The following is a 23,575-nucleotide window of genomic DNA, read 5'->3' on the forward strand; positions in this document are numbered from 1 at the left end:
AAAGGCCTTATTTGGGTAGTGGTGTTGGGAAAGGCTTGTTCAGATGCACTCTGTCTTTGCCTCAGCATGCTGGTGACCATGGTGTCAGCTCCATTGAGGACAGGTCGGGGGTATCTCCACCCAGGGGCATTTGCAGTGCCTTGGATGAAAGACAAGGAATATGTCTATGGTGGATGGTGGCTTTGATTTGGTGGCCTGATTTTTTTTCATGGCTTTGGATAATCCCAAGAAAATACATGGGGAGACAGCAATAACACTTTTCAGTAATAACAATGTTTTGACCCTTGCCAGTATTAAGTGCATCACTGGAATTGGTGTCTGAAGCACATCCAGCACTTCCATATTTTTTCTCTCCCACAGCACAACCCAAGAACATATTGTCCCCATTGCCAGGCTGCCTGTTTCATGTCCTACTGTGCTTGTGGGCTTTGCTGATTTTGAATCAGGTGTCCAGGATCCCTCCAGAAAGACAGACCATGCAAACTCTAGATCAGATGGTCAGAAAAAAGCAAGAGACACCACAGACCACGATCACAGTCCCTGAGCTCATCTTGCACCTTGCAAGTATGAAGATTCTCCCTGTGAGAGCATGGCCTGCTACTTATGCTGTGATGGTCCTGACAGTGAATGTCACAATGAGAGATGGTTCTGCAGGGGGGCATCAGCTCCTTTGTCTTTGGGCATTGGCTTGAGGGTCCCATTCCTCTGAGAAAGGGGCAGCATGTTCTCCTATGCCATTCCCAACTGGACCATGTGCCTATCCACTTACCTTTCCCAGGGCAAACTTCACCTACATAGCCCAGCTAGCTCAGGTGTCACTAGATGCCATTAGGAATTTGAAGGGAAGGGAACTGGGAAGCAGCCAATCTGGAATTGTATCTGGCACCAACAAGTCAGTGGAGGTGGCATGGCCAGACACATCACTACGCTGTGTCACACATGCTGGTGACCTGCTGGAGCATGTCCTTCCCATCTGGTCTCTGCACCTGCTTTTCCTTTCCATGGCAACCACGACACACAGGTGTGGGAAGGGCTGGGCTTGTGCTGGTGTGGAGTCAGGTGTATCTGGACTGTTGCCAGGCAATGGGAAGGTTCACAAACCTGGCTGGCCATGGGGCATCCCTCTGCCCAGCTCCACAGGCTGCCCCAGACTGTGTGCCTGGGAAAGGCTGGGGTAGCAGCTCTGAGCCAGGTACTCCACATGGCACCTCCACTTCTGGAGGATCCAGGTGTGCCTGTGCTGCTGATAGCAGCTTTACCAGGGAAATTCTACAAGCTTCAATGTCTTTAGGGGTTAGGTGAGCGAGACTCAAAATTAGGAAAAAAAAAATAAGATGCCTATCTGACAGCATTGTTTTTAAGAGAATATTCTCATTCATTATCTGCATTTATGCTTTCTTTTTTAATTGTGAGGAACCACCAGAAGAGATTGCTCCAGATGCAGTAGTAAAGATCAGAAGATGTATGATGGCTGCTTCTTGAACTGGATTATTTGTCCTCACAGTTGCCAACAAAAATTTACAGCTAATTTACAGCATGTAAGGAGTATCTTACCAATGAGCAAAACATCCTTAAATATCCTGAAACTCTGGTGAGAGACTGTTTGCAAGAAGAAACCAAACCCAAGAAGGTATATATCTGTTATGGAGGGCTTTTTGGGCTAGATATCAGAACTTTCCTAGAGCTGCCCTGCCAGAGAGGCTCCTTGCCTCCAGAACTGAAAGCTGGTTAAAATGTAAGAAAAGTCTGCAGAGAACAAAGATCCCTTCTTCAGGGGTTGATTTGCCAAAATTTTTGGAATGAAACACAGCTCCATGCCGAATGTATCATCCCCAGTTGCATCTCCCATGGCTGCTCAGAAGACACACTATCATCCAGCAGCTAACATGCTCAGCATCTCAGCTCTGGACATGCAAACAGCAAACATGACAAGCAAACCTGCCAGCCACCACTCTGAGCATTCAAGCTTTGATTGATGCAATATGAGAGGTGGACTAAGGTCCAGAGCTTTATTTCTCAGCTTCAGAAGGCTCACATTTTGCTCCTGTGAACAGGAATGTGACTTGTGTGACCAGGTCCCTGTGTTAGCTTCATCCTTTCAGCTGTAACATCAAAGGGAGAAGCAATGGTGGAATTCTGGCCAGTTTTTCTGAAAGGCAGAAAAGGAAATTGGGACAAACAAAGTTACTTAACTTCTTTGGCCTCCTTAAGCTGTTGACTGGTGGATGAACAGATGTAATTACATAACATCAGCTGAATGCAATTAAATATACTGCTTGTCTTTGCAGATGTCCAGGAAGGTTCCTGGATATACACAGCCCAACATGTGAGAGGGACAGGACTACACAGGGTGTTGGGACAGTCACAGTGCCTGGCAGGTCATGCTCAGTGCTGGCCAGGAGGCTGAAGCACATCAAACAAGGCTGGACTCTCTCAGGAAATCTGTGATTGCACATCATTTACACTGGCTTTTAAATAAACCATCATTTGAACTCCCTTACATACCATGCAAGAATTCAAAACACTAGCCTGGGGATGGTATCACTGTTGAAACAGCATCTGACTCCTCTTGACTGTGATTGCACCTGGTTGTTCTGGATAGATCTTCTTTCCACTCCTATCAGCAGCAGGTGATTTCTACCTTGGCCATCCCAAGCGACCAAGAGAAGTGTCAACACCTCTAAGATGGAGGAAAAGTCTGCTGCCTGCTCTGCTGTCAGCACAGTGTGCTGCTGTTGCATAAAGGAATAGGCACCTCAGAAAGGAGGTGCTGATCAGAGAAATCTGCGCCCCTTTCTCCCAACACACTGTTGAGGAAGGCAGAGGATGTATCATGGAAATTAGTAGGATAATGCATTGATTAAAATAAAAATAATAAAATCATAGAATGATAGAATGGTTTGGGATCTTAGAGATCATCTAGTTTCAATCTCTCTGCTGTGGTCAGGGATACATTTCATTAGACCAGTGTGCTCAAAGCCCCATTCAGCCTGGCCTTGAACACTTGCAAGGGTTGGAGCATACAGAGCTTCTTTGGGCAACCCGTTCCTGTGCTTCATCACCCTCACAGTACAGAATTTCTTCTTAATTTCTAATTTAAACCTGCCCTCTTTCAGTTTCAAGCCTTTTCCCCTTTTGCTATCACTACATTGTCAATAGTCCCTTTCCAGCTCTTCTGTAGCCACCTGAAGGTACTGGAAGGTGATATGAGATCTCCCTGGAGCCTCTTTTTCTCCAGACTGAAATACCCCCAACTGTCTCAGCCTGTCTTCATGGGAGAGGTGCTCCAGCCCTCTGACCATCTTCATGGCCCTTCTCTGGGCTCACCTGAACAGGTCCAAGTCTTTCTCATGTTGGAGGCCCCAGAGCTGGACAGAGCTCTCTTGGTGGGGTCTCATGAGAGCAGAGTTGTAGGGGAGACACGCAATCATGAGATGCTCCCCTGCTTACTGTGGCCCCATCGGGCAATCACAGCCACACGTGGTCTCAAACTGGGGCTTAAAAGCTGACATGAAGAGTGGCATTTCCTTCTGCTGCCTCTCTATGACTCTAGCGTAGCTTTGAACTGAAATCTAGCTTTGTCTAGAAGTACCAGGGGTTCCCTGAATGACAGAAAAATGTGCATGTGAAAGTAGATTATTTGCTGCTGCTTCGGGGTCCCAGTCACTTAAAGGCTTCATTCCCTATTCTTATGCCTCCTTCAAGCTCACAAGTTTACTGTTCCTTTAACTTCCTATACACATAGCTATTCTTAGATTTTGCTTCCTAGGAATTTAAGGAAACATATCAAAGTACTTTTTAAGGGGAATGTGGTCCCTTGAGGGACCTAGAGGCATTGCAAGCAATTTAACTGTCAGGAGCTTTATTTTTAGAATAGAAAATGCTTTTAAACTACATTTTTTACTATGATACTTCTACAGTGAAGAGCCCAAATCTTCAGCTCCGTGAGTAGAGACATGCAAGAACAGTAAACAGAGTAAAGGCAGTAAATGGGAATGTGGCATGTTATGCAAGTGTTGTTGAAACTTCATGAGAAAGTCCCTAACAAAGATGGTCTAGAATTTCTTAAATAATCATTTTAAAATTCTATTACATTTTCTGTACCTCAGATTTTGACTCATGTTCCCCACCATTTTGTCGGCAACGTGAATACGCAGCAGGATGTTCTCACACATCCAAGGACATTTCAGTCTTGTGAAATAATGGCCCACTTACAGAAACTCAGTGTCTGTTTCTTGTTCCTTCTCCCCTGCGCTCAGAGGAGATCCCTTGTTAGCTGTGCGATCAATGAAAAACATTTCTTCAGCCACAGGTAAATCTAGTTTATTAAAACACAGTTCTGACAGTTCATTCAATTGCCAACAAAGTGGTAGTGTGATCAATACAAAAAAGTGACCTTGTAAGTGAGATACATATAGCCTCTAAACGCAAAATTATCTGATATTCAGGTGCACTGGACTGATACAGACAGAAGCATGTGGGTGAGATTAGACTGTGGCTATTTTTTTGCATTCTCTTGCAGTATTTGAAGTGAGTGGGGTCTCATGAGAGGCTTGTTCACTTGTTGCTGTTCAGGTTTCCTCCTGATGGGTGAAAACTACAGAAAAAGAGTTTGCCCTTTCCTTCCAATTATGAGCTTGCTATATCTGCATGGTTACCATCTCAATCAAATTCCCATTGCAAGCCACTGCTAATATTCCCTTTTTCATCAACAGCATGGGATCAAGGAGTTCACGTGGCATCATCAGGTCAGCTCTCAGGTATGCTGCTGCGTTATTGAAATAAGGATTTGGAGCATGAACTTTAGTGAAGACTTCTGATAAAACTCTGTGCTTACATTAAAAGGCAGCATTGAGTGACTAAAACAGATTGAACATAACCCTTAGATAGCCAAGAAAAAAATGTGCCTTTTCCAGTGAATTGCCAAGTACTTTTCCACCTGACCAGCAATGATTTGTTTTCTGAATATTTCAGACAGAGCTAAAAATAGCTTGCTGCTGTTATTTTTGTTTGGGAGCAATAACATTGAGTTTATGGAGTTCTTTCTACATAAAAAGCTCAGAGCATTGAGAAGTATCTTCACAGAGAGAAACCCTCCTTTGTTGAATTTCACAGCGAGAGAGGCTTTCAGCATTTGTGTTAGTTTTCATGTAAGTCCAGCTGCTTTCTTGGAAAATATGACTAAACTTCTTCTCTGCTTTTAGTAAAAGATGAGGTAATTAAACCCAAAATCTAAATATGGTCTGAGTTTGGAGCCTGTTTTCACTTAGGTCTAATTTTTAGAAAACATATTTTAGAAAATATTCAGAGACTTACAAATACAGACAGCCATTTGATGAAATTTTTCTTCCTGTACCTGGGTTAGTGCTTCCCTGTTGGATTCTTCCATGTTTGATGTAGGAAATTCAAACCAATAGGAAGTTAATCATATGAAAAAAGGGACCAGTTTCCTCCTCAGAGAAGACTGAAGATGAGCAATTGGGAATGCCTTTGGCAGCTGTTTAGTGTCAGACTGACTTACCTGTGCAGTGGAAACCACTCCCTAGCAACCTTTTTGGACCAAAATAATTTTTAAAGTTTGTCTTTGGATCCTTGCATGGGAATGGAACTGCTTAGCCTCAGCTTTGTGAGAAGCACTGGCAACAGTGGGCATAAAAACAAGTGTTGCAATGACCTTGAAGGAATTGACTCCACATGAAGAGCTGCAGGATGCAGCCCTGTGCTCTGGGCGCCTTCATCCTCCCCTCATTGCCAGCAGTCAGATTACTCACAACAGTCCAGGACGATGCCACTAGCTTGAAATCATTCTCTCACTTGAAAACCCATGAAATGTTAAGCAGAATACCTTGGTGGCAGGCTCAGAGTGGAAAATTTAGACAGGTTAGTGACTTCTGAGCTGCCTGAGCCAGTGCTGGGTCCTGTTTGCCTCTCTTCCTGCTTTTTAAGGCAGCCTCAGTAGAAAGCATAAGTGATGCTTTATATTTCTTTAATGTACAACCCCTTTGACAGTGTTTGCAGTAACTGCCAGGGTACTGTGAATGTGTAGGGAATCACAGTGTCTGAACCCCTGCACATGCAGGGAAATGGAGCACTGAGAGGTTCAGGCACAGACATTGAAGTGGTCAGGTGAGCAGTTTCCCTTTCAAGTCACTCAGTATTGTGAAATGAAATAATGGGACTCCAGTAGCAAGGTGGATTCCTTTCAATGCCTTGTCCTGGGGAGGGTGAACCACAGAGGTGTCTCTACACTGCTAAACAGAGGACAACCAGGGATCACACCCAGACACCTGTTTTCAGATCATCCAGACTCAGTTTTGGTCACTCACAAAGAGCTCTGTCCCAGAGATTTCTGTTTCAGAGATGCCTGACAGTGAGCAGCAGAGCTGCAGGCTGGTCAGCAGCACAGCACACAGCTTCTGCCATTGAATAGTATGAGCCCAGTCTAGAAATCCCATCAGGACTGTATATATATATATATATATATATATATATATGTATATATACATATATTGGTTTGCAATTTTGCACCAGCTACCTGCAGCACAAACTTCTGATTTTTGCTTTGAAATTTTCAGCCGCAAAGTAATAGAGGAAGGGATCGAGGCAGCTGTTCGTGGCAGCGAGGCAGAGAGTGACCACCAGCGCCTTGTGCAGGCTGGCCTGGCTGCAGCTGCTGTACATCAGGTGGACAGTTCTCAGGATGTGGTAGGGCAGGAAGCAGATGAGGGAGAGGATGAGGGTGATGACGATGGTCAGCAGCGCCTTCCTGTGACAGATTGCCCTCCTGCTCTGTGGAGCCCGGGACTTGAGCAGCGCTCTGATGGCAAAGACGTAGCAGAACACAATTGTGCAGAAGGGCAGGATGAAGCCCACGACGAGGACAAAGCTGTTCATCATGAGGAGCTTGTGTGTGCTGGAGGGGTGCAGGTCCAAGCATTTGACTGGGTTGCGGTAGCCAGCGATTCCCTTGTTTAACAGAGGGCTGGCAGCTGCCAGCACGAAGACCCATATGGCCACACAGACAATCCTGGCACACTTGGTGTTGGTCACTTTTCCATGTTTGAATGGGTGGACGATGGCTATGAAACGAACCACGCTGAGCATGGACAGGAAATAAATGCTGCAGTACATATTCATGTACAAGGTGTAAGTCATGATCCTGCAGAGGATGTCACCAAATATCCAACGGGATCCCAAGAGGTAATATGAGGCTCGAAAGGGCAAAGTGCTGACAAACATGAGGTCTGAAATAGCCAAGTTCTGCATGTAAATGTTTACTGAGGTCCTTTGCGACGTCTGGAAGAAAACATAAATGGAGAGGCTGTTTCCAACAGCACCCGGGAAGAAGATAAAGAGATACGTGATGGGATAAATGACTTGTTTGAAGCCGTCAACCATATAGTTGGAGGAGCAATTAGTGAAGTTGCCATCTAGTGCCACCTTGGAAATATTGGAAATATTCATAGTCTGAGCCAGCGTCTCCATTTTTCTGCCAAAGGGAAAAGAAGTGGTGTGAGTACTGGGTTACAGGCTGGGCAGGGAGTTTGGCTATTTGGGACTGTTTCACTGAGGGCAGAAATTGCAAGGTGTGGATGACAGTGGGAATAAGGGTTTGTTAACGAGTAATTACTTGTGACACCCCAGTAAATACACATCTCAAGACACAAAGCCCCAAGTAAACTCTAATGAGTTTCAGTGCTACAGAAGCTGGTTGTGTTCTCAGCCTGTAAAAGTGCTGCCTTTTAGAGGTGCTGTGTGTGTGTTTTAATGACAAGTCTCTGATCTTTGCTGTGCAAAACAAGCCAACTTGCTGTCAGCCATTTTGTGGCAGTGAAGTTTTGAGTCCCCAGTCACCTACCATGGAAACATCAAAACCTGAACAGAAAAGAAATCACTGCCCACTGCTAGGCCTGCATTTCAAATTAGAATGGAAAGCCAGAAGAACTGAATCTGCCTTTTGGAAGCAGGGAAATTTTTCTGGTGTGTTTTTGGCAATATTTCCTGAGGAATACTGGATATATTTTGATACATGTAAAAATTAAGGACATTTTGACCTTAAACACTCTGCAAACACTGTGCTAATTATGTATGGTTCAATTTTTAACTCCCTCCTCCTTGCATTGTATTTCTACTTTCTTGCTAGCTCCTGATGGTTTTCTATGTCTCTTTTTGTGGGGCCTTTGCTCCATGTACCACTCTCTTAACCTCTTTTGTGCTCAGCTGTTCTGCACCAGTCATCCACACACACTGCAGCTTCCAGGGCAGCCCCCATTTGCAGCCCTAATGAAAATGGCCTCTGAGAAAATGGGCTGTGCTCAGAGAGAGGCATTTCTCCTCCTGTGAGGCTATAATTCAATCAAATCAAAACCACTCACCACTAAAACACTCTAAATAATAATTTTTTTTCTCATTAGTGTCTATTTTCTGAACTCTTGATTTCTTATCTCAGCTGTCCTGCAGCTAGTAGTATTTTCAAAGGACGGTGTCAGTATTGTTTCTTGTTTGACAGTGGGAAATATTCCCTCTTTGTATCTGCCAATATATTCTAAAGATGGGGCATGGCAATTTTTAGCCTGAAAACCACAACTGCATGGCATTTCCAGATGCATGGAAAAGAAGCTTTTAATTTGCCCCAGTGTGGTGGTTTGACCAGGAAGGAGTGGGAATTCTGGGAAGCTGTGGTCAAACCAATGAAAGTTTTAGGTTTGAGACTGGCACCTAGTGTAGCCAGTGGGGTTTGGACACACCTCCGAGAATACACAGGGGTTAAAAGCAGGGCACTGCCCTTGGCACTCTCTCTTGGGACGTCACTTCGAAGAGGTCAGATCTCTTCCCCCGTCCAGCCTCTACTGCTGGGCGGGGGGAGGGGCAGCCATGCGGTAGGCCCGGGGCCTGGACAGAGATGGGGGTGAGAAAGCCTTCAAGGATGGAAGGGTGGAGGAGCCCCAAGAGACATCGGGCAGCCATTCCCCCCCCCAGGAGGGAGAGAGAGGGAGAGTCGGCGGTGATAGCAGCCGGCCCAGGAGGAGAAAGGGGGGGAAGGGCGCAGCCCGGCCGGCCGCAGCAGCAGCAGCACGTGTGGGAGTATTATCGTTCTGAGATAGACAGAGACTGAAAACTTTTAACCCTTTCTTTCATGATTGGGGCCTTGCAAAAATGCTAATCCTCCTCGAAGCTGAATAAGAAGGGAGATAAGAGATGAGATGAGACAAGGACCTGGCCCGAAGAACGTGGAGATGATTGGATGGGGAGAGATGATTTGGAGTGGCCTTTTGGCTGGACTTTTCTTGTGGCCATGGACTCAGTTGTTCCTGTGACACAGAGACTGCATTTAGGGGGAGGCAGTGCCTCAAAACCAGGAGGGTTCATTCGTGAGGACCCCCCGGCCCCAGGGGGTTGGAAAAATATGGGGGGGACAGATGTCCCAATGCAGAGACTGTGCCTTTTTGGAGTGAGACAAGGCATCCTTGAAAGACAACCCTAAAAGCAGCTCTGGCCTTGCGCAGTGGTGAGAGCACTGGGCATGGAAGGAAGATGTCACAAGCGGCAAAAGGACTTTTTCCGGGCGGTGCCGAAGTGACAGGGAAGCACACGAGGTTTCAGTGTGTTTCCAGGGGAAGCCTATGGAACAAGAAGGACTCCTTTCCTCTTCATGAACTTCAGTTTGAGTATACTAAAGTGTGGGGCCAAGGCTGGGCAGTTGATGATTTGGGAGAATGTATCGGATTGGGAAAGTCAGGGAGTGGGGAGGAGGAAAGTTTTTTTGTAAGGTTTTCAATTTCTTTTTTCCTTTTCCTTATAGTCTTTCCCTATTTTCCTGTAGTTTAAGTAATAAAGTGTTCTTTAGGTTTAAGTTAGAGCCTGTTTTGCTTATTCCTGGTCACATCTCACAGCAGACACCAGGGTGAGGCATTTTCATGGGGGGGGCACTGGCTCTGTGCCAGGCTCAAACCATGACACCCAGCGTGAATGATTATGCGCCCATGGTACACAACAGCATCTTGTCTCTTATTCTGAACCTCATTGGCTTCCCAGTTTGAAACTCATTTATTTGTACAGGTGGACCCTCCCTGGGGGTAAATTTGGCTTTACATTTGGGTACTTTGAACACCCAGCTACCCAGTGTGCTGTAAATGGGAGCTAATTTGCAAACTGGCCCTGTGGTGTGGGAGCCTGAGCTGTGCTCAGAGCCGGCCATGGTATCTGCAGGGCTGTGTCTCAGAGTCTGTCCAAGTCCCTTAAATACAGAAACCAGATGTGCCCCAGTGGACATCTTTTCATCCAGCCCCACCGGGATGGCAAGCGTGGGAAGCATAACCCCAGGCTGTCTCCCAAGGAGCACTTCACAGATATTGGGTCTCAGGAAAGCCCTGGACTGACTAAACACATGCTCTTAAAGTTAATCTCCTCCTTGTTTGAGATTCTCTTTCTTCATGAAGGAGATGGAAAAGATATTCTTCTTAAAGACAAATCTTCAGTAATCAAGGGGCTTTTACTTGTTTTGGTTTTCCTTATGGAAGTACAGTCTGATATACACATTGGGATGGGATCAAAGACGAGCTTTTCTCCAGAATGAATATGATCCCCCCATTTTTCAGGGAAGAATTACAGCCTGAGGTATGGCAAAGAGAAGAGCCCTTCTGATTCTGTTTTCCTGTGGTCCAAGCATCCTTGCCTTTAGAAACCCCAAAACACAAGAAAATATTAGTGAACGGATCTGCTGCCTGTTGAAGCATTCTTGTTTTTTCATGCCAGCTGTGAGGTAGAGGAGTCAAATGAGGTTGAAGAACTTGGACTGCGGACAAATTCCAAGCTCTGCTCAGCACTACGAGTGAAGGCAGTGCTATCTGATGAAGGATGGGTTAATGAAGATTCAGTTGATGAAAAGCCCTTGGGTCCCTGCACCCTGGGGAAAGCACTGCAAGCACAGGAGCTGAGGCACTTTGCTCAGGCTCCTCAAGTGAGGGTACCTAGCCAACAACTACCATTTAAGCTGTTTTGTCCTCTAACTGCACAGAAGCTCCTCAATTCTCTCTCCAGCTCGACTGAGACTGAGAATAGAATAGTGCATGTGCAATTGAGAAAATTCAGTGTCCTTGACCCTAGCAAGAAAATCAGTTCTCAGACTTCTGTCCAAGTTATTCCAACACAAGTTTCAAGCTGTTATGGATGTCCAAGAGAAAGAAGCTGGAGACCAGCCAGCTGAAAGCTCCTGAAGCCCCATGGTGCCTGCACTCAGCACAGGGCCAACAATGGCCCATGCAATGTTCATGTGTAGATGCTTCTGTTAGCTGTGTCTTGACACACAGATCAATGTGGAAAGAAAGGTGAAGAGAAAGTTACATTTCATGGGGGACTACCTCAACCAGCCACAGAGGATCAGGGGAGAATTTTAGCCTTCCTTGAATCCAAGAACTGTTATTAGCCAGCTAAGGTTAGGAGATGGCTCCTAGATATACAGAAATAATGATTTATCTAAGGACAGGCCATAAACTTCACTTTCAGCAAATGATGGTTTTCTGGGTCAGGAATGAATAGGATGAGTTAAGGGTGAGAGACTAGACCTATAGGAATTTTCTGTGTCTCCCTAAAGAAGGAAGATTTGCAGTAAGATCTAACAGCCCTCCAAAAAAAAAAAAAAAAGGAGAGAAAAGGACAAACTGAAATGGGATTCTCTCTTCAGTGGTACTGCAAGGCTCATCTGATAGAAATTCTCTAACAGGAGGTTTTTTCTATATACGAGTTTCACTGATGGAAGCTATCAATGGAAGCAGCTGACACATGTCCTGAGGCTGTGACAATCTCCCTGGCATGAGAAAGAGAAAATCAGCTGAGAAAGAAAAAGGGAGCCTCTTCTGAAATAATTGCTGCATGAATAGATTAGATGTAGAGTTTGGGTGGGTTTTTTATCTTTTCTTCTGTGAAATCTTTAAAAAATATTTACATCTTGATTAGCATGGATTTTATTAAGAAATATTTATTTTTCATTACAAATTACATCTATATTATAAATTATACATACTTATTATGAATATATATTTTGCCTTTTATCTTAGCCTGGCTTAAGTGCAATTTTAGGTTAGATGATAGCAGAAAGACATTCCTTGCCTAAGGTGAATTTTACATCCTTAACAAATGGATGGGTGTGCAAGACAGGTAGGGGGCTGATAGAGCAAAAGTAAGAGGAGATTTGTTTAATTGAAGGAGATACTAAACTAATAAAAATGCCTCAAACCTTTCATATTTTAAGCTCAGGATCCAACTGCCTGCAAATTCAATAGACTGGCACATGCTATCTTGAATGTCTGATCAAAATCTTACATGTAATTCTGCACTGATCTCAACCCTGAAAAAGAGACAGAGCACCCATCAGACTTGGCATGAGACCAAAACCCTGATGCAAAGGAAACCTCAGAGACCTGCAGGAGAAAGCATAATCAATAGGAGCCTGTGTTGCCATACTACCAGCTTTATGGAAATGATACTGTAGGATGCTCGGGTGGAGGAGTGGCACTGTGCAGGAGGGACTACATAACTCACAACGCTGTAAAAATATTGTGGCTAAAGCGAAGCACAACAGGGCTCCTGTAGGCAGACTCTAATAATAAAAATATACTATTAGGAATGCACTACTGAGCTCCTTACCAGGTTGTGACAGTTGCCAGAGCACATTAACTGAGGGTAGGAAGATGAAAGTAGGTAGGAATGGGAGGAGGTTTGGGGCATCTTTATAATAACACAGCGGGATGAGATGTTATGTCCATAAGCAACAACTTCCTAGTTCCTAGAATAATTAGTCCTGTAAAAATCATGCCATTCTACCCTGGCATTCTACCTCTAGAAGATGTCACCTGATCTTTCGTGCTGCACAGGTTTTGGTGGAGGTAGTTCTGGACTGTTAATAACAGTAGAGCTGGGCTCAACAGCATTGTGGGACAGGGAAGCAGTCCCAGAAGGAAGAAGCCTATGTAAATTTGGGGACTGTTTTTGAAAACAAACAGACAATTCAATTGTTTTTGAAAACAAACAGAAAATTCAACAAGCCTACATTCCAAAAGAAATAGGCACTTTAAGAAATATTGAGCCTTATGTCTATCAGTATAATAGTTACCAAGACTACTATAAGGAAAAGATCTCCAAAAAGAAATAGGCACTTTAAGAAATATTGAGCCTTATGTCTATCAGTATAATAGTTACCAAGACTACTATAAGGAAAAGATCTCCATTTGGAAAGCAGAAATCTTGTCAAAATGTGGAGAACAGGAAGGTCTGTATCATGACAGATCAAATGTGGAAAGGAAACCAGGAGCATTAAAGAAAAAAAAATAGCGAAGAGCTTCTGATAAAGGATGTTCTGGGATGACAGTAAGTTTTGTAAACCTACTGAAAGATGAAAAACCACTTGGGAACTGGCAGGGGAGTTTGGTGGCAAAACATCTCTTAGGAACAAGGTCATAGCAGGAAAACTCAGGGAATTCACTCTTCCCAACCAAAGATGCTGAGCTATTTTCAGGGCTGGTACAGTAAAAAGGACAGAGGAGCCAGCTCCACTCAACAGATGTGGGCAGGAAGTATTAAACCAACTAGATAAGTGAGATTCCAAAGAGTAATTGAGACCAGATGGTACTCATATCAGCATCCCAAAGGACCTCAAAGTGAGACTGCTGGCCAAGGCACATAACCCACCATTGCAATCAGGCCCTGTGCCAGGGCACTGATGTGTCATCAGTGCAGCTCTCATTTACCAGAAAGGCTTGATAAGACTGCTCAAGGCCGGGAGCTCGTCATCAGTCCTGGGAGCTACTCACCACTAGGACTGATCTCCTCTGGGACATTTTGGGGGCATCTGTAATGAAGAATGAAGGCACTGAGCTCATTGAAATGTCAGTCTGCTGAGAAAACGTCATCATGTTGTCTGAAAAGGGAGATCTTGTTTGGCTTACCCACTGAAGGGCTGTGATGACAATGGATGAAGGGGACCCAATGGTCATTGTATACATGTATATATATAGAGAGATGTAAATATATGGATAAGGGAGGAGATTTTCCCCTCTGCTTCACTCTTGTAGACCCCACCTGAGCATTGCATTCACGTCTGAAACCCTGACATAAGAACATCATGGACCTGCTGGAGATGGCCCAGAGCAGGACCATGCAGACGGGCAGAGGGCTGAAACACATCTTCTGTGAAGACAGGCTGAGAGAGATGGGGCTGTTCATCCTGGAGAAGAGAAGACCCCAGAGAGACCTTAAAGCACATTCCAGTACCTAAAGGGGCCCTACAAGATTGCTTGAGAGGGACTTTTCACAAGGCCATGTTGTGATAGGACAAGGGGGAATGGAATCCCTGGCAGTGTTCAAGGCCAGGTTAGATGGGGCAACCTGGTCTAGTGGAAGCTGTCCCTGCTCATGGCAGGGGGCTTTGAATGAGATGATCTCTAAGATCCCTTCCGACCCAAACCATTCCATGATTCTATGATATGTGTTCGTTTATAGAGTTGCATTTGTCAAAGCATTCAACACAGCTCTGCAACAAAGGTTTCTTAAGTACCTAAGTTGCCAGAGAGCTGGAAGGCACGTTCTTTTGTGGGCTGAAAGCTGGCTGAAGTGTAGGAAGCAAAGTGGGGGCTCAATAAATAAGCAATGGAGTCCTCTAGGGTTTGGCACTCAGACTAGATTTATCCACTGTCTCTATCAACAGACTGGAGATGACAGCTCTCCATGTTGGCAGATGCCTTGCTGGAATGGTGGCAGATGAGAATTAGTATATTTTAATGTAAGGTGATGCATGCTGGGGAAAAATAATCTAAATTGTGCCTAATTACATGGTCTTTAAACTGGCTGTTGCATTTGGGAAGGGCACTTGGCACTGGCATCATTGACCATTTGCTGAAGTCAGTTCTGCATTGGCTACAACAGCAGAAGAACCAAAATTGTCAGCAAAATGAGGGGCACCAACAAGTAGGGTATCAAATCTTGTATAAAATCTTGATGTATTCCTACAGAGGAGAGTTTTTGTTTCCACACTAAAAACAGATACTATGGAGCTCAAGAATGTGCAGAGAAAGGCAAGTAAAGTAGTCAGCAGCCCTGAGCTACCCCTGTTCTTACACAGAGCAGTCAATCAAGGCATGTGGCATCCCAGCAGAGAATGGGGTGCATTTCTGTGCCATGTCTGGACAGAAGGACACAGTCCTTCTGAAGGTGTGTGGTGGAGGGGTGCTGCTGCTGAAGGGCTAAATATGAAACCTCCACTCTCTCCAAAGGTATAAATAAACTCTCCATTTCCAAACTGTTGATCTGAGATCTGCTGCTCTAAAACACTGCACTCACTATAACTCATTGCACTCACTACAATGAGGAATGACAAAACAACTTAATTTTAATAAGATGTTCTCCAAATGCAAAGTAAAATAGGGAAATAAGGCTGTTCCATCAAAATATACTACTTTGGTATGTAAAGTGAGAAGTAGTTAGAACTTCTTGTATGATCTTTGCACTTATCACAGTAACCTTTTGTCTAAAGAGAACCCCAGACGCCTGAGTCTGTTTTTTATTTCCCAAATAGGAAGGCAATTATAATATTGCTGCTGTATAGGAGATCATTTGCATTTGCCACTGCATTTCCAAGAAAAACAGAAGTTCTCATGTTTTTTTAAAGTTCCCACCAGCTTTCTTGCTAATATTCACTTTGTGTTTCAGGAGCAGCATTACCAAGAATAAATGAAAAAAATTGTAATATTTAGAATCAACACTAAATTCATCAAAACATGGCATATTATTCACCTTTCTAAATGCACAATAATGGAGAAAAGCCCAAGAGTCTGACATTTAACACCTTTTATTTTTAAAGTTTGCCATAAGCCAAATACATGTTTTTCATCTAGTTAAAAAACAAGGCTCTCTTAATCAGATCCACAACTTCATTGTTATCTTCCATCTGGCAAACAATCCTAGTTACATAAATCTACCCTTTTTTCTGCCAAAAAAATTTCTCAACACCAGCTTTGTCATAGAGAAGTTTGGTCAACTATCACTGTCTCTGGCAAGTAATACTCTAACTGCAAATACTGAGAAATAAAAGTACATTGTATTTTAATCACTGCAACCATTTTCTCTGCAGCAGAAAAAGTAAACAAATCTTGTCTTACCTCAGCTCACGGGCCTTCTGATGTGTTCAGTATTTCCTTCTTCTGCTTGCTGTTGCTCACAGACTTCAGGATTTTTAATGGAAAGGAAACCCACAAAAACTTGAAGCAAAACCCGAGTGCTACTAATGCAGAAGCCAAAGAAAAACCATGAACAGGGTAAAGGGAAGTAAATCCTGGTTCATATTTCTTACATCTTCTTAAAAGAGAAATGTTCTCAGCTCAAGGAGTGGTGCTAGCAATCACAGGGCAGTCTTTCATTATTTTCACCCAATGAAAAATTTTTACAGCTACATGGCAGTTTGAGAAGCATTCTGAATTTCTGTGTTTGGGCTCACACTTCTATATATGTGCTTTCATTAGTCACAGCTGCCCAAAATATTAGGGGGATGCCCAAATAATCTTCCCATGAATTGTGAAAGATGTTCTTGGAATTAGAGAGAGGATATTTGGGTTTGTTTACTTCCCAGAAAACACATAAATAACAAAATTGCTAACAGGCTCCTGGGATTTGGTGCATAATCTCATTCAACTCATAATTCAAGGCTGAGTTAACAAGCTGAGGGACTAATTTTCCTTGAATTTTTATAGGAACAGATAGAGCTCAGTTAGGCCATGAGCAAATGGCTGCAGTGAATGCCTTACCTTTTCTTAAGCTTCACCACTTCTTGGTGGAGCAGTGCTGAGTGCACAGATGGGTGCTCTGAGCCCACTGCTGTTGTAAAAGAGGTTTCTGTGCACACTGTAGATGGAAAAGCTTGATTATTGCTGTCCCTGTAGGTGCTGTCAGCACATGCAGATGGACCAGACACATCCAAGGGCTTTCTGGTTGCTGTGCTGTATTTGATACTGGCAGCAGGTCAGGAGTCCACACATGGCTGCTCAGCACAGCAGATGAAGAGTCTCCAAAACAACCCAACCTTCTTGCTACCCACACTTGCAGTTATCTATACCCCAAAGTGCTTTGGATAAAGATTGTAATCTCTCCTCTATTTACCACTTGTACATGTCAACTTGAGAACAGCCAAAATAGCCCTTTGGGTGTGCTCCTCATGCAGGGTCATGGTGGCAATGTGCACTGGCTGCAAAGATTTGTGTCACCTGTCACCAGAGCTCACAAATCCCTGGACCCACAAACAGCTCTGTGGGTCCTCTTTTTTAGCATGGAGATGAAAAATAACATAGAAAACCAGCTTAGCTAAAAGCTAGTCTAACTCCTTTGGTCTCCAAGATGGGCACAAAAAGTGGGTTTTGACTCTTGCCTGCATTTGAGTTGACAGAGCAAAGTCAACTTATAAAGATCCCCAGTAGAGATCCACATCAAGTGAATTTTCAAGGTGCAGCACAACAATTAATTAGGACCCTCTTGAAAACACTGCTTGGCAACTCTTGTGGCACCTTAGCATCTAAGCCCATGGATGAGTGTCCTCTTCCAGCTGTGGTTGTGTTGGCTGCTTTGGTGGCTGTCCCAGCTGTTTCCCTGTCTGCCAAGGTCTGCCTGCAGAGCGGCTCCTGGGTGCTCCCTAACCCCACCAGTCACTGAGGCAGGTTCTGTAGACACCTGAAACTGGATGTGTCCTCTCACCTAGGTCACATGGGCTAAAGAGGGATGGAAATGATCCTGTGAGCATCTTTGTGGACAGAGTCCCTTAGGGAAAGAGACAAGACATGCTTCAGGGACTGAGGCCACACCAGCCAGTGAGACCACTGCCAAAAGGCAGCTCTGGCCTCAGTCTTCACTTGGGCAATGCCCCAGTAACACAGACTGCATCTTTTCTGCAACTGGAAGAGACTAATTTAGGCATTGCAGCAGCAGTCTGATGACATCCCCATCACAAGGCATGTGGCAATAATCACTTTGGGACTGATAAGCAGGCTGTTCTCAGATACAGAATCAGAGACTGAAACAGGCAGAAAAGTTAAGACATTGATCACATTTTATTTTCCTGAGATATTTTGAGAACATCTTTTTCACCATGTGATATGACTATCTTCATTGCCTGGGTAATTTCCCACATTCACCTTCTTAAACGCCCTGCTTTCTGGAGAGTACTGCTTCCTCCCTTTTATAAAGTAATTCTATGTTTTGCTTTAAGCCTGGCTTTGAATAAATGAGGTTGGCTGCCAACTCACCCTGCACCTGATGAGCTAGATCCGGAGTGACTGCTTGGAATTTTTTAGAAACATTCACTGTATGACTCAGCTTCCGAGGGGAGTTTATTACATTTCTTACTAATAAAAACTTCAGTAATTCTGGAGAAGACATCTCAGAATATCATGGAGAATCAAAGACTTTCATCACAAGATACTGCGTGCATATCACATATTTAACAGTAAGGAGACTAGACTATTTCTGAATTTTGAGTCCCTAAAATGCATAGACGTTTGAGGACACAGTAGAGTGCAAACCACCCCTCTGGGCTACAGTCTCCATCCTGCCTCTGTCTCTGTTTCCTTTTGCATTTCTGGCTCCACAACAGCCCAGTTTCAAGGCAGTAATAGGGGTTACTCATCCCATTCCTTCCCCTTGGTCATAAAAACACATGCCCTCCAGCCCTGCACAGAGGTACTGCCCACAGGGGAGGGCCACAAATGTGTGAAGAATCCAGATTTTGGCTCTGAAATAAGTACTCCATGCTAAGTAGAAGCAAAAATTTGGATTCTCCTTTACCTTTTCAAAGTTTCCTATAGGGTAATTCAAGTGTCCTTGTGGGCTGAGCACGATCTGCTGGGGGTGCCAGTCAAGGAGCCTGCGCACCAAATTCCCTGTACAGGACATCAAATTCACACCAGGCCATCATGTGCTCCACGGGCCAGGCCTCCCCCTCCAGTCACGGTAAAGTCAGGTGAGGGGCTGTCTCAGAATGGTCATCCCTGCTCCCTTTCTGGTGCATCCCTCCAGCACTGCAATCTCCCTGGGCAGTGGTCACCAGATTCACACCTCAGCAGAGGTGCTGAGAGCACCTGGAACACACGTGGGTCTCGCTGGATGCACAGAGGCCAGCAGAGCCCTGAAAGCTCACCAGCTCACAGAGCATGGACAGCCCTGTGCAGCAGCTCCAGGGTCTCAGCCTCCCACAGACACAAGGACTGTGCATGGGAGACACAGCAATCCCCAGCACCAGGAGAGCTGGGTGGCACACCAGGTCTCCCAGGCAACCCAGGTGAAGGAGCCTGTATATTTTTCCAGTTGCTCAGTCAATGTTTTGCTGCCTGGAAGCACAAAATTCTAGTGGCAGAGTTTCACTTTTTTTCATGCCAAAAGATTCTTGGTAAAAATGGATCTGTCAGAAAACCAGAAGGGATTACCTCCATTGAAGATTTTAGCACTGCATGACTTCAACACGGCAGCTTAGCCTACTAACACATATCTATTTCCAGAGACCAAAATTACAAGCCTACATTCATTTTCTGTGCAATCCAGAAAAAACAGCATCCAATGTTTGTAGCTCATCTGCTGTCAGCCATAAGGCTGGATGGATGGGAAGACAAAAGTGACAGCTGCATGAAGAAAGGGGAAGAAGCAGGGGCAATTTTAAAAGGAATTTTACAGAAAGGAAAAGCACAGACGGTTTTCAAGCTGTTTCTCTTGCAACATTAGTAATGACATCTTTTTTAATTGCCTGTGGTCCTTTCTTATTTGTTTGCAGTTCCTCATTAAAACACTGTTGAGAGTGGAGGAGCATTAATATATAGCTGGAATGGAAAAAGACATCTAATGCTGTCTTTAAGTAAAATAAACTGTTCTTTTTGAACTATGAAGCACTAAAACTGGTAATGTTTTTGCCAGGTCCTTCAAAGGTGGCTGTGGACCTTGGGAAAAATTGACTGTCTCCAAAAGCTGTGGAACTGATGGCAGCTGGGAGCATTAATGCTCTTCCCAGAGAATAATCGATAAAATTCTTGATTCTGAAAAGACTGACCTGGAGCAGGACAAAACACCAAACACCTTCTGAGGCCTTCATCTAAAACCTCTTGAAGTCACTGGAAAGAATAGTCTCTTTTGGGCTTCAAACCTAAGACAGACTCAGAAACTGTGACTGTTAGAAAACCAACTATTTTTTTCTTTTTTCTCCAGCTACCTAAAAGCATTTTAGATCTAACATGTGCAAGTTTGTCAGCATGTCAGGTGTATTCTGTCTTCTCCATGTAATGTACCTCTCAAAACCTTTGCAGCCATTTCTTTACCTTCAAACATCATGTGATGTTTACTTGTGTCTCCCAAAGACTTGCTATTTGTATATGATGGTACGTGTCTGCATGCATGCACACAGTGCTTTGTTTTGGTCTATGTTTACCACATATTAAATGTTCTGTGAATCCTGAGAATTCTGCTGAACTCTCTTTTCTCACAGGGATAGAAACTCAAAGCAAAATAAGCTGCCTTTTTTCTCTTTTTCTCTTTTTCTCACAATATTCCTGGCCCAAGACCTGGATAAAATCCAACCACAACATTCTAAAATCAGAATGACCAGATGTAGATGCTCTGCTTCTTCCATCCAATGGCCAAACACCACTGTAAGATACAACCTGCAAGTCCTTCCACATAGCCCACTATCACCAAGTCCACTTTCATATCACTGTGCTCATTAATGACAGTCACCAACAGCTTCATGAGAGACCACAATGTCCCTCTCTGCACAATATGGGACATAAGTCCCCCAGTCTTTTCATCTGAGGCTCATGGGTCGGATCTGGCAGAGGTCCCTCTCTCTGGGGCATGTGGGAAATTCTTCCTCCGGGCATTGGCTGCTGCCAACACAAAGCAAGTTTAAATGTTTGTCCTCAGTCTGGGTTTTAATGATGTTCCTTCAGATAAAACTCAGATGGGATTAGATCTCAGTAGACACATTTTCTATTCTACTGACTTTGGGAAATGGTTTATTGTGTGCTGTTTGATATTTTTTAAACTGTATTTTATAATGCTATAGAAAGTTATCTATACATGAGATTTTGAAAGAGATCATAACATGAGCTTTTGTCCTCTTTTTTTTTTTTTTCCTCAGAATTTCAGGACAATATCCATGTGTCTGTGATGGGCCATAAATACATTTTTTAAAAGAAGTCCATTTATAAATGAAATTTCTAGCCATGAAAATTGCTAGGATTATAATTTTTTTCATAATTAGTTTGCAACTAGTGTCCCCCAGATAAAAATGAGAATTCATTTAATCTCATCTTTGTCACAGGCTACATGTTTTTGTGACATGATCTCTCACTCCTCATGGTGATGAGTCCACATGGGTTTTTTTATCCCTCTTATAATCTTTTTTTCAGACAGGGAATCTTCAGCTCTCCAGGCTGTAATCTCCTCTGTATCTTGTGGTTACTCCATCCTATCCTGGAAGGGCCATAAATTTAAGATCCCAGATACCCAATCTTTGACTCCCTCAAGCTTTGTTTATTGAAGCTTACCGTGGTAAGTTTAGCAAACTTCAGGTTGTGGTGATTTAATGATCAAAGTAACAATAAGAGTCTGTGCTGGCTACAAGTAGGCACTGCCTATGAATAATAAAACAACTAATTTAAAATTAGTTGGGAAAGTTATATAATTTCCAATATCAGCACCAATCTTTGTGGTTGGTTGTCATCAGGTGACCTCGTTCACCACTTCAAGGAGTGCTGGGGACCAGTCTGGGCAGCTCTGAGCTGCCTGACATGGGCTGGCTACAGAACCAGTGACAGTCAGTCAATCTTGCACAGGGTTTTACAGTTATGACTAAACTACCCCATGTTTTGCTTTCAGAGTCCTCAGTGCAATGTGGAGAAGCTGGGCAGAGGCTGACTGGTCTTTTGCTGGAGGAAGAAACTAAAGAGAAATGCACAACTTTTATTCCATTTTGTTTGGCAGCATGTTTCTTCCACTTTGTTGCTGTTGCTATAAGACTCTCTGGAAATACAGAGCATGCCACCAGAGAAGAATTAGCTCAATGGTTTTAGTTTTACACAACTTTCTCAACGCCCAGGGACTGATCATTTTGAAGAGAATAAACAAAATGAAGTCAGCTGTTTGTTCAGCATGTTCCAACACCCGTCCATCTGCTTTCTTTTGTACTCACAGTCCCTCAGTCACAACTTTTCTTATCAGCCACATTCAAAAATATGACTCATTTTTCACATAATAGACTGGGTGGAAAGTAGAGGTTTTTATATGTAATAAAGCTCTCTCTTGCCCAGGATCTCCTGCATTAGCTCATATTCTATTTCTCATTACAGAGAATGACACAATGAAACTGTACTCTTTCTAGCCCTAGTTAGCTGCAGCAGGACTTGCTGTCTGTGCCACAATTAGCTCTTCTTGGCTCTTCACAGGACCAGGTACATGAAGTTTTGGTCTAGCTAATTCTAGGACAAGGGGGAGCCACACGGGGACTAAGTGTCTGTACAGTTTATACACAGTCTTCTCCTCTCTACTCAGGCATCTTGTAAGCTGAGCTCACACACTTTCATGGCTGCAGAGCAGAAGCCACTCTGAAGTGTGGACATTGGCCAAAACTTCTGCCCACAGCTCCCTCAGGGTTTGAATCTGTGTTGCAACACCATAAAAGCCATACCCCCAGGCAGATGAAATGGTTCCATGGGAAAGGTCTGTGTAGTCTGCCCTGCTGGAGACATCTTCAGCAACCATCCCTTTTCCAGGGTGCCATGCTGTACTCTGATTCCTGGATTCCCAGGTGAAGGCTCTTTGCCTAGCACATTTATCACCGCTCTTGCTTTCCACATGCTAGACTGGTTTTAACAACATCTTGCCTGGCTGAGAGACAAGAGGCAAAACACACAGCAGGCTGTCAGTAGATTTCCAGTTCAGATGAAATCTCATGGCTTTTGTCACACAGATTTTGTGCTGTGTCCCAGTGAGACCCTCACGTGCATCAGACAACCACTGCTGCCACAGGAATCTCTCATGAGCTCAACCAATTTTCCTAGGATCAGAACATCAGTGCTGGGAAAAGGAAAGCTCTTATCAGTGAAAATTATGTGTCTGACCAACAAACTGATGTTTTGCATTTCTCAGTGTTGACCAATGTAATTTTTCTTTCTTGCTACAATCACAAGTACCCATCCACAGGACAAGAGTGGGACTGAGGCCCATCACATCTGGTTGAGATGGTCAAACTTTGCTCACATTATTTTGTGATGCTAAAGTTATTACAGAAAATCAAAGGCTTATGTAAGGAAGAAACAAGATTAAGTTAACATGCTTTAAAATCAAGGCAGCAACTTACCTTTTGTATCTGATAATGACTTGATAAAACTACATGATGCAGACTAAAAACATCACTGTAGAAAGTTCCACAGAACAAGACCTTTATTATGTCTTTTGCACTTCATTTGCTTCATTCTACATTTTAATTTCCTAAGCATCGCCTAAGTGCATTCAGTGGGATAGTAAGTATAATTCCTATGAGCCAGCTAAATTACTTCTA

At 43.8% G+C, this 23,575-nt stretch overlaps 1 protein-coding gene across 1 annotated transcript; it reads right to left on the reverse strand.

Moving 5' to 3' along the window:
* Positions 1-4,563: 4,563 nt before the first annotated feature.
* On the reverse strand, positions 4,564-16,450 carry CYSLTR2 (cysteinyl leukotriene receptor 2). Its single transcript, XM_074535425.1, has 2 exons — positions 16,152-16,450; positions 4,564-7,489 (listed from the first exon to the last, which is right to left on the reverse strand). Exon 2 carries the CDS (start codon positions 7,483-7,485, stop codon positions 6,532-6,534), a length of 954 nt encoding a protein of 317 aa, XP_074391526.1. The 5' UTR covers positions 7,486-7,489; positions 16,152-16,450; the 3' UTR covers positions 4,564-6,531.
* Positions 16,451-23,575: the final 7,125 nt, after the last annotated feature.

Source organism: Zonotrichia albicollis, chromosome 2 (assembly GCF_047830755.1).
Source record: "Zonotrichia albicollis isolate bZonAlb1 chromosome 2, bZonAlb1.hap1, whole genome shotgun sequence".
In the NCBI taxonomy this organism is placed as follows: Eukaryota; Metazoa; Chordata; class Aves; order Passeriformes; family Passerellidae; genus Zonotrichia; species Zonotrichia albicollis.

Bases quoted from the DNA above. Each gene is read 5' to 3' on its own strand.
- CYSLTR2 (XM_074535425.1), bottom strand. From the start codon at position 7,485: ATGGAGACGCTGGCTCAGACTATGAATATTTCCAATATTTCCAAGGTG.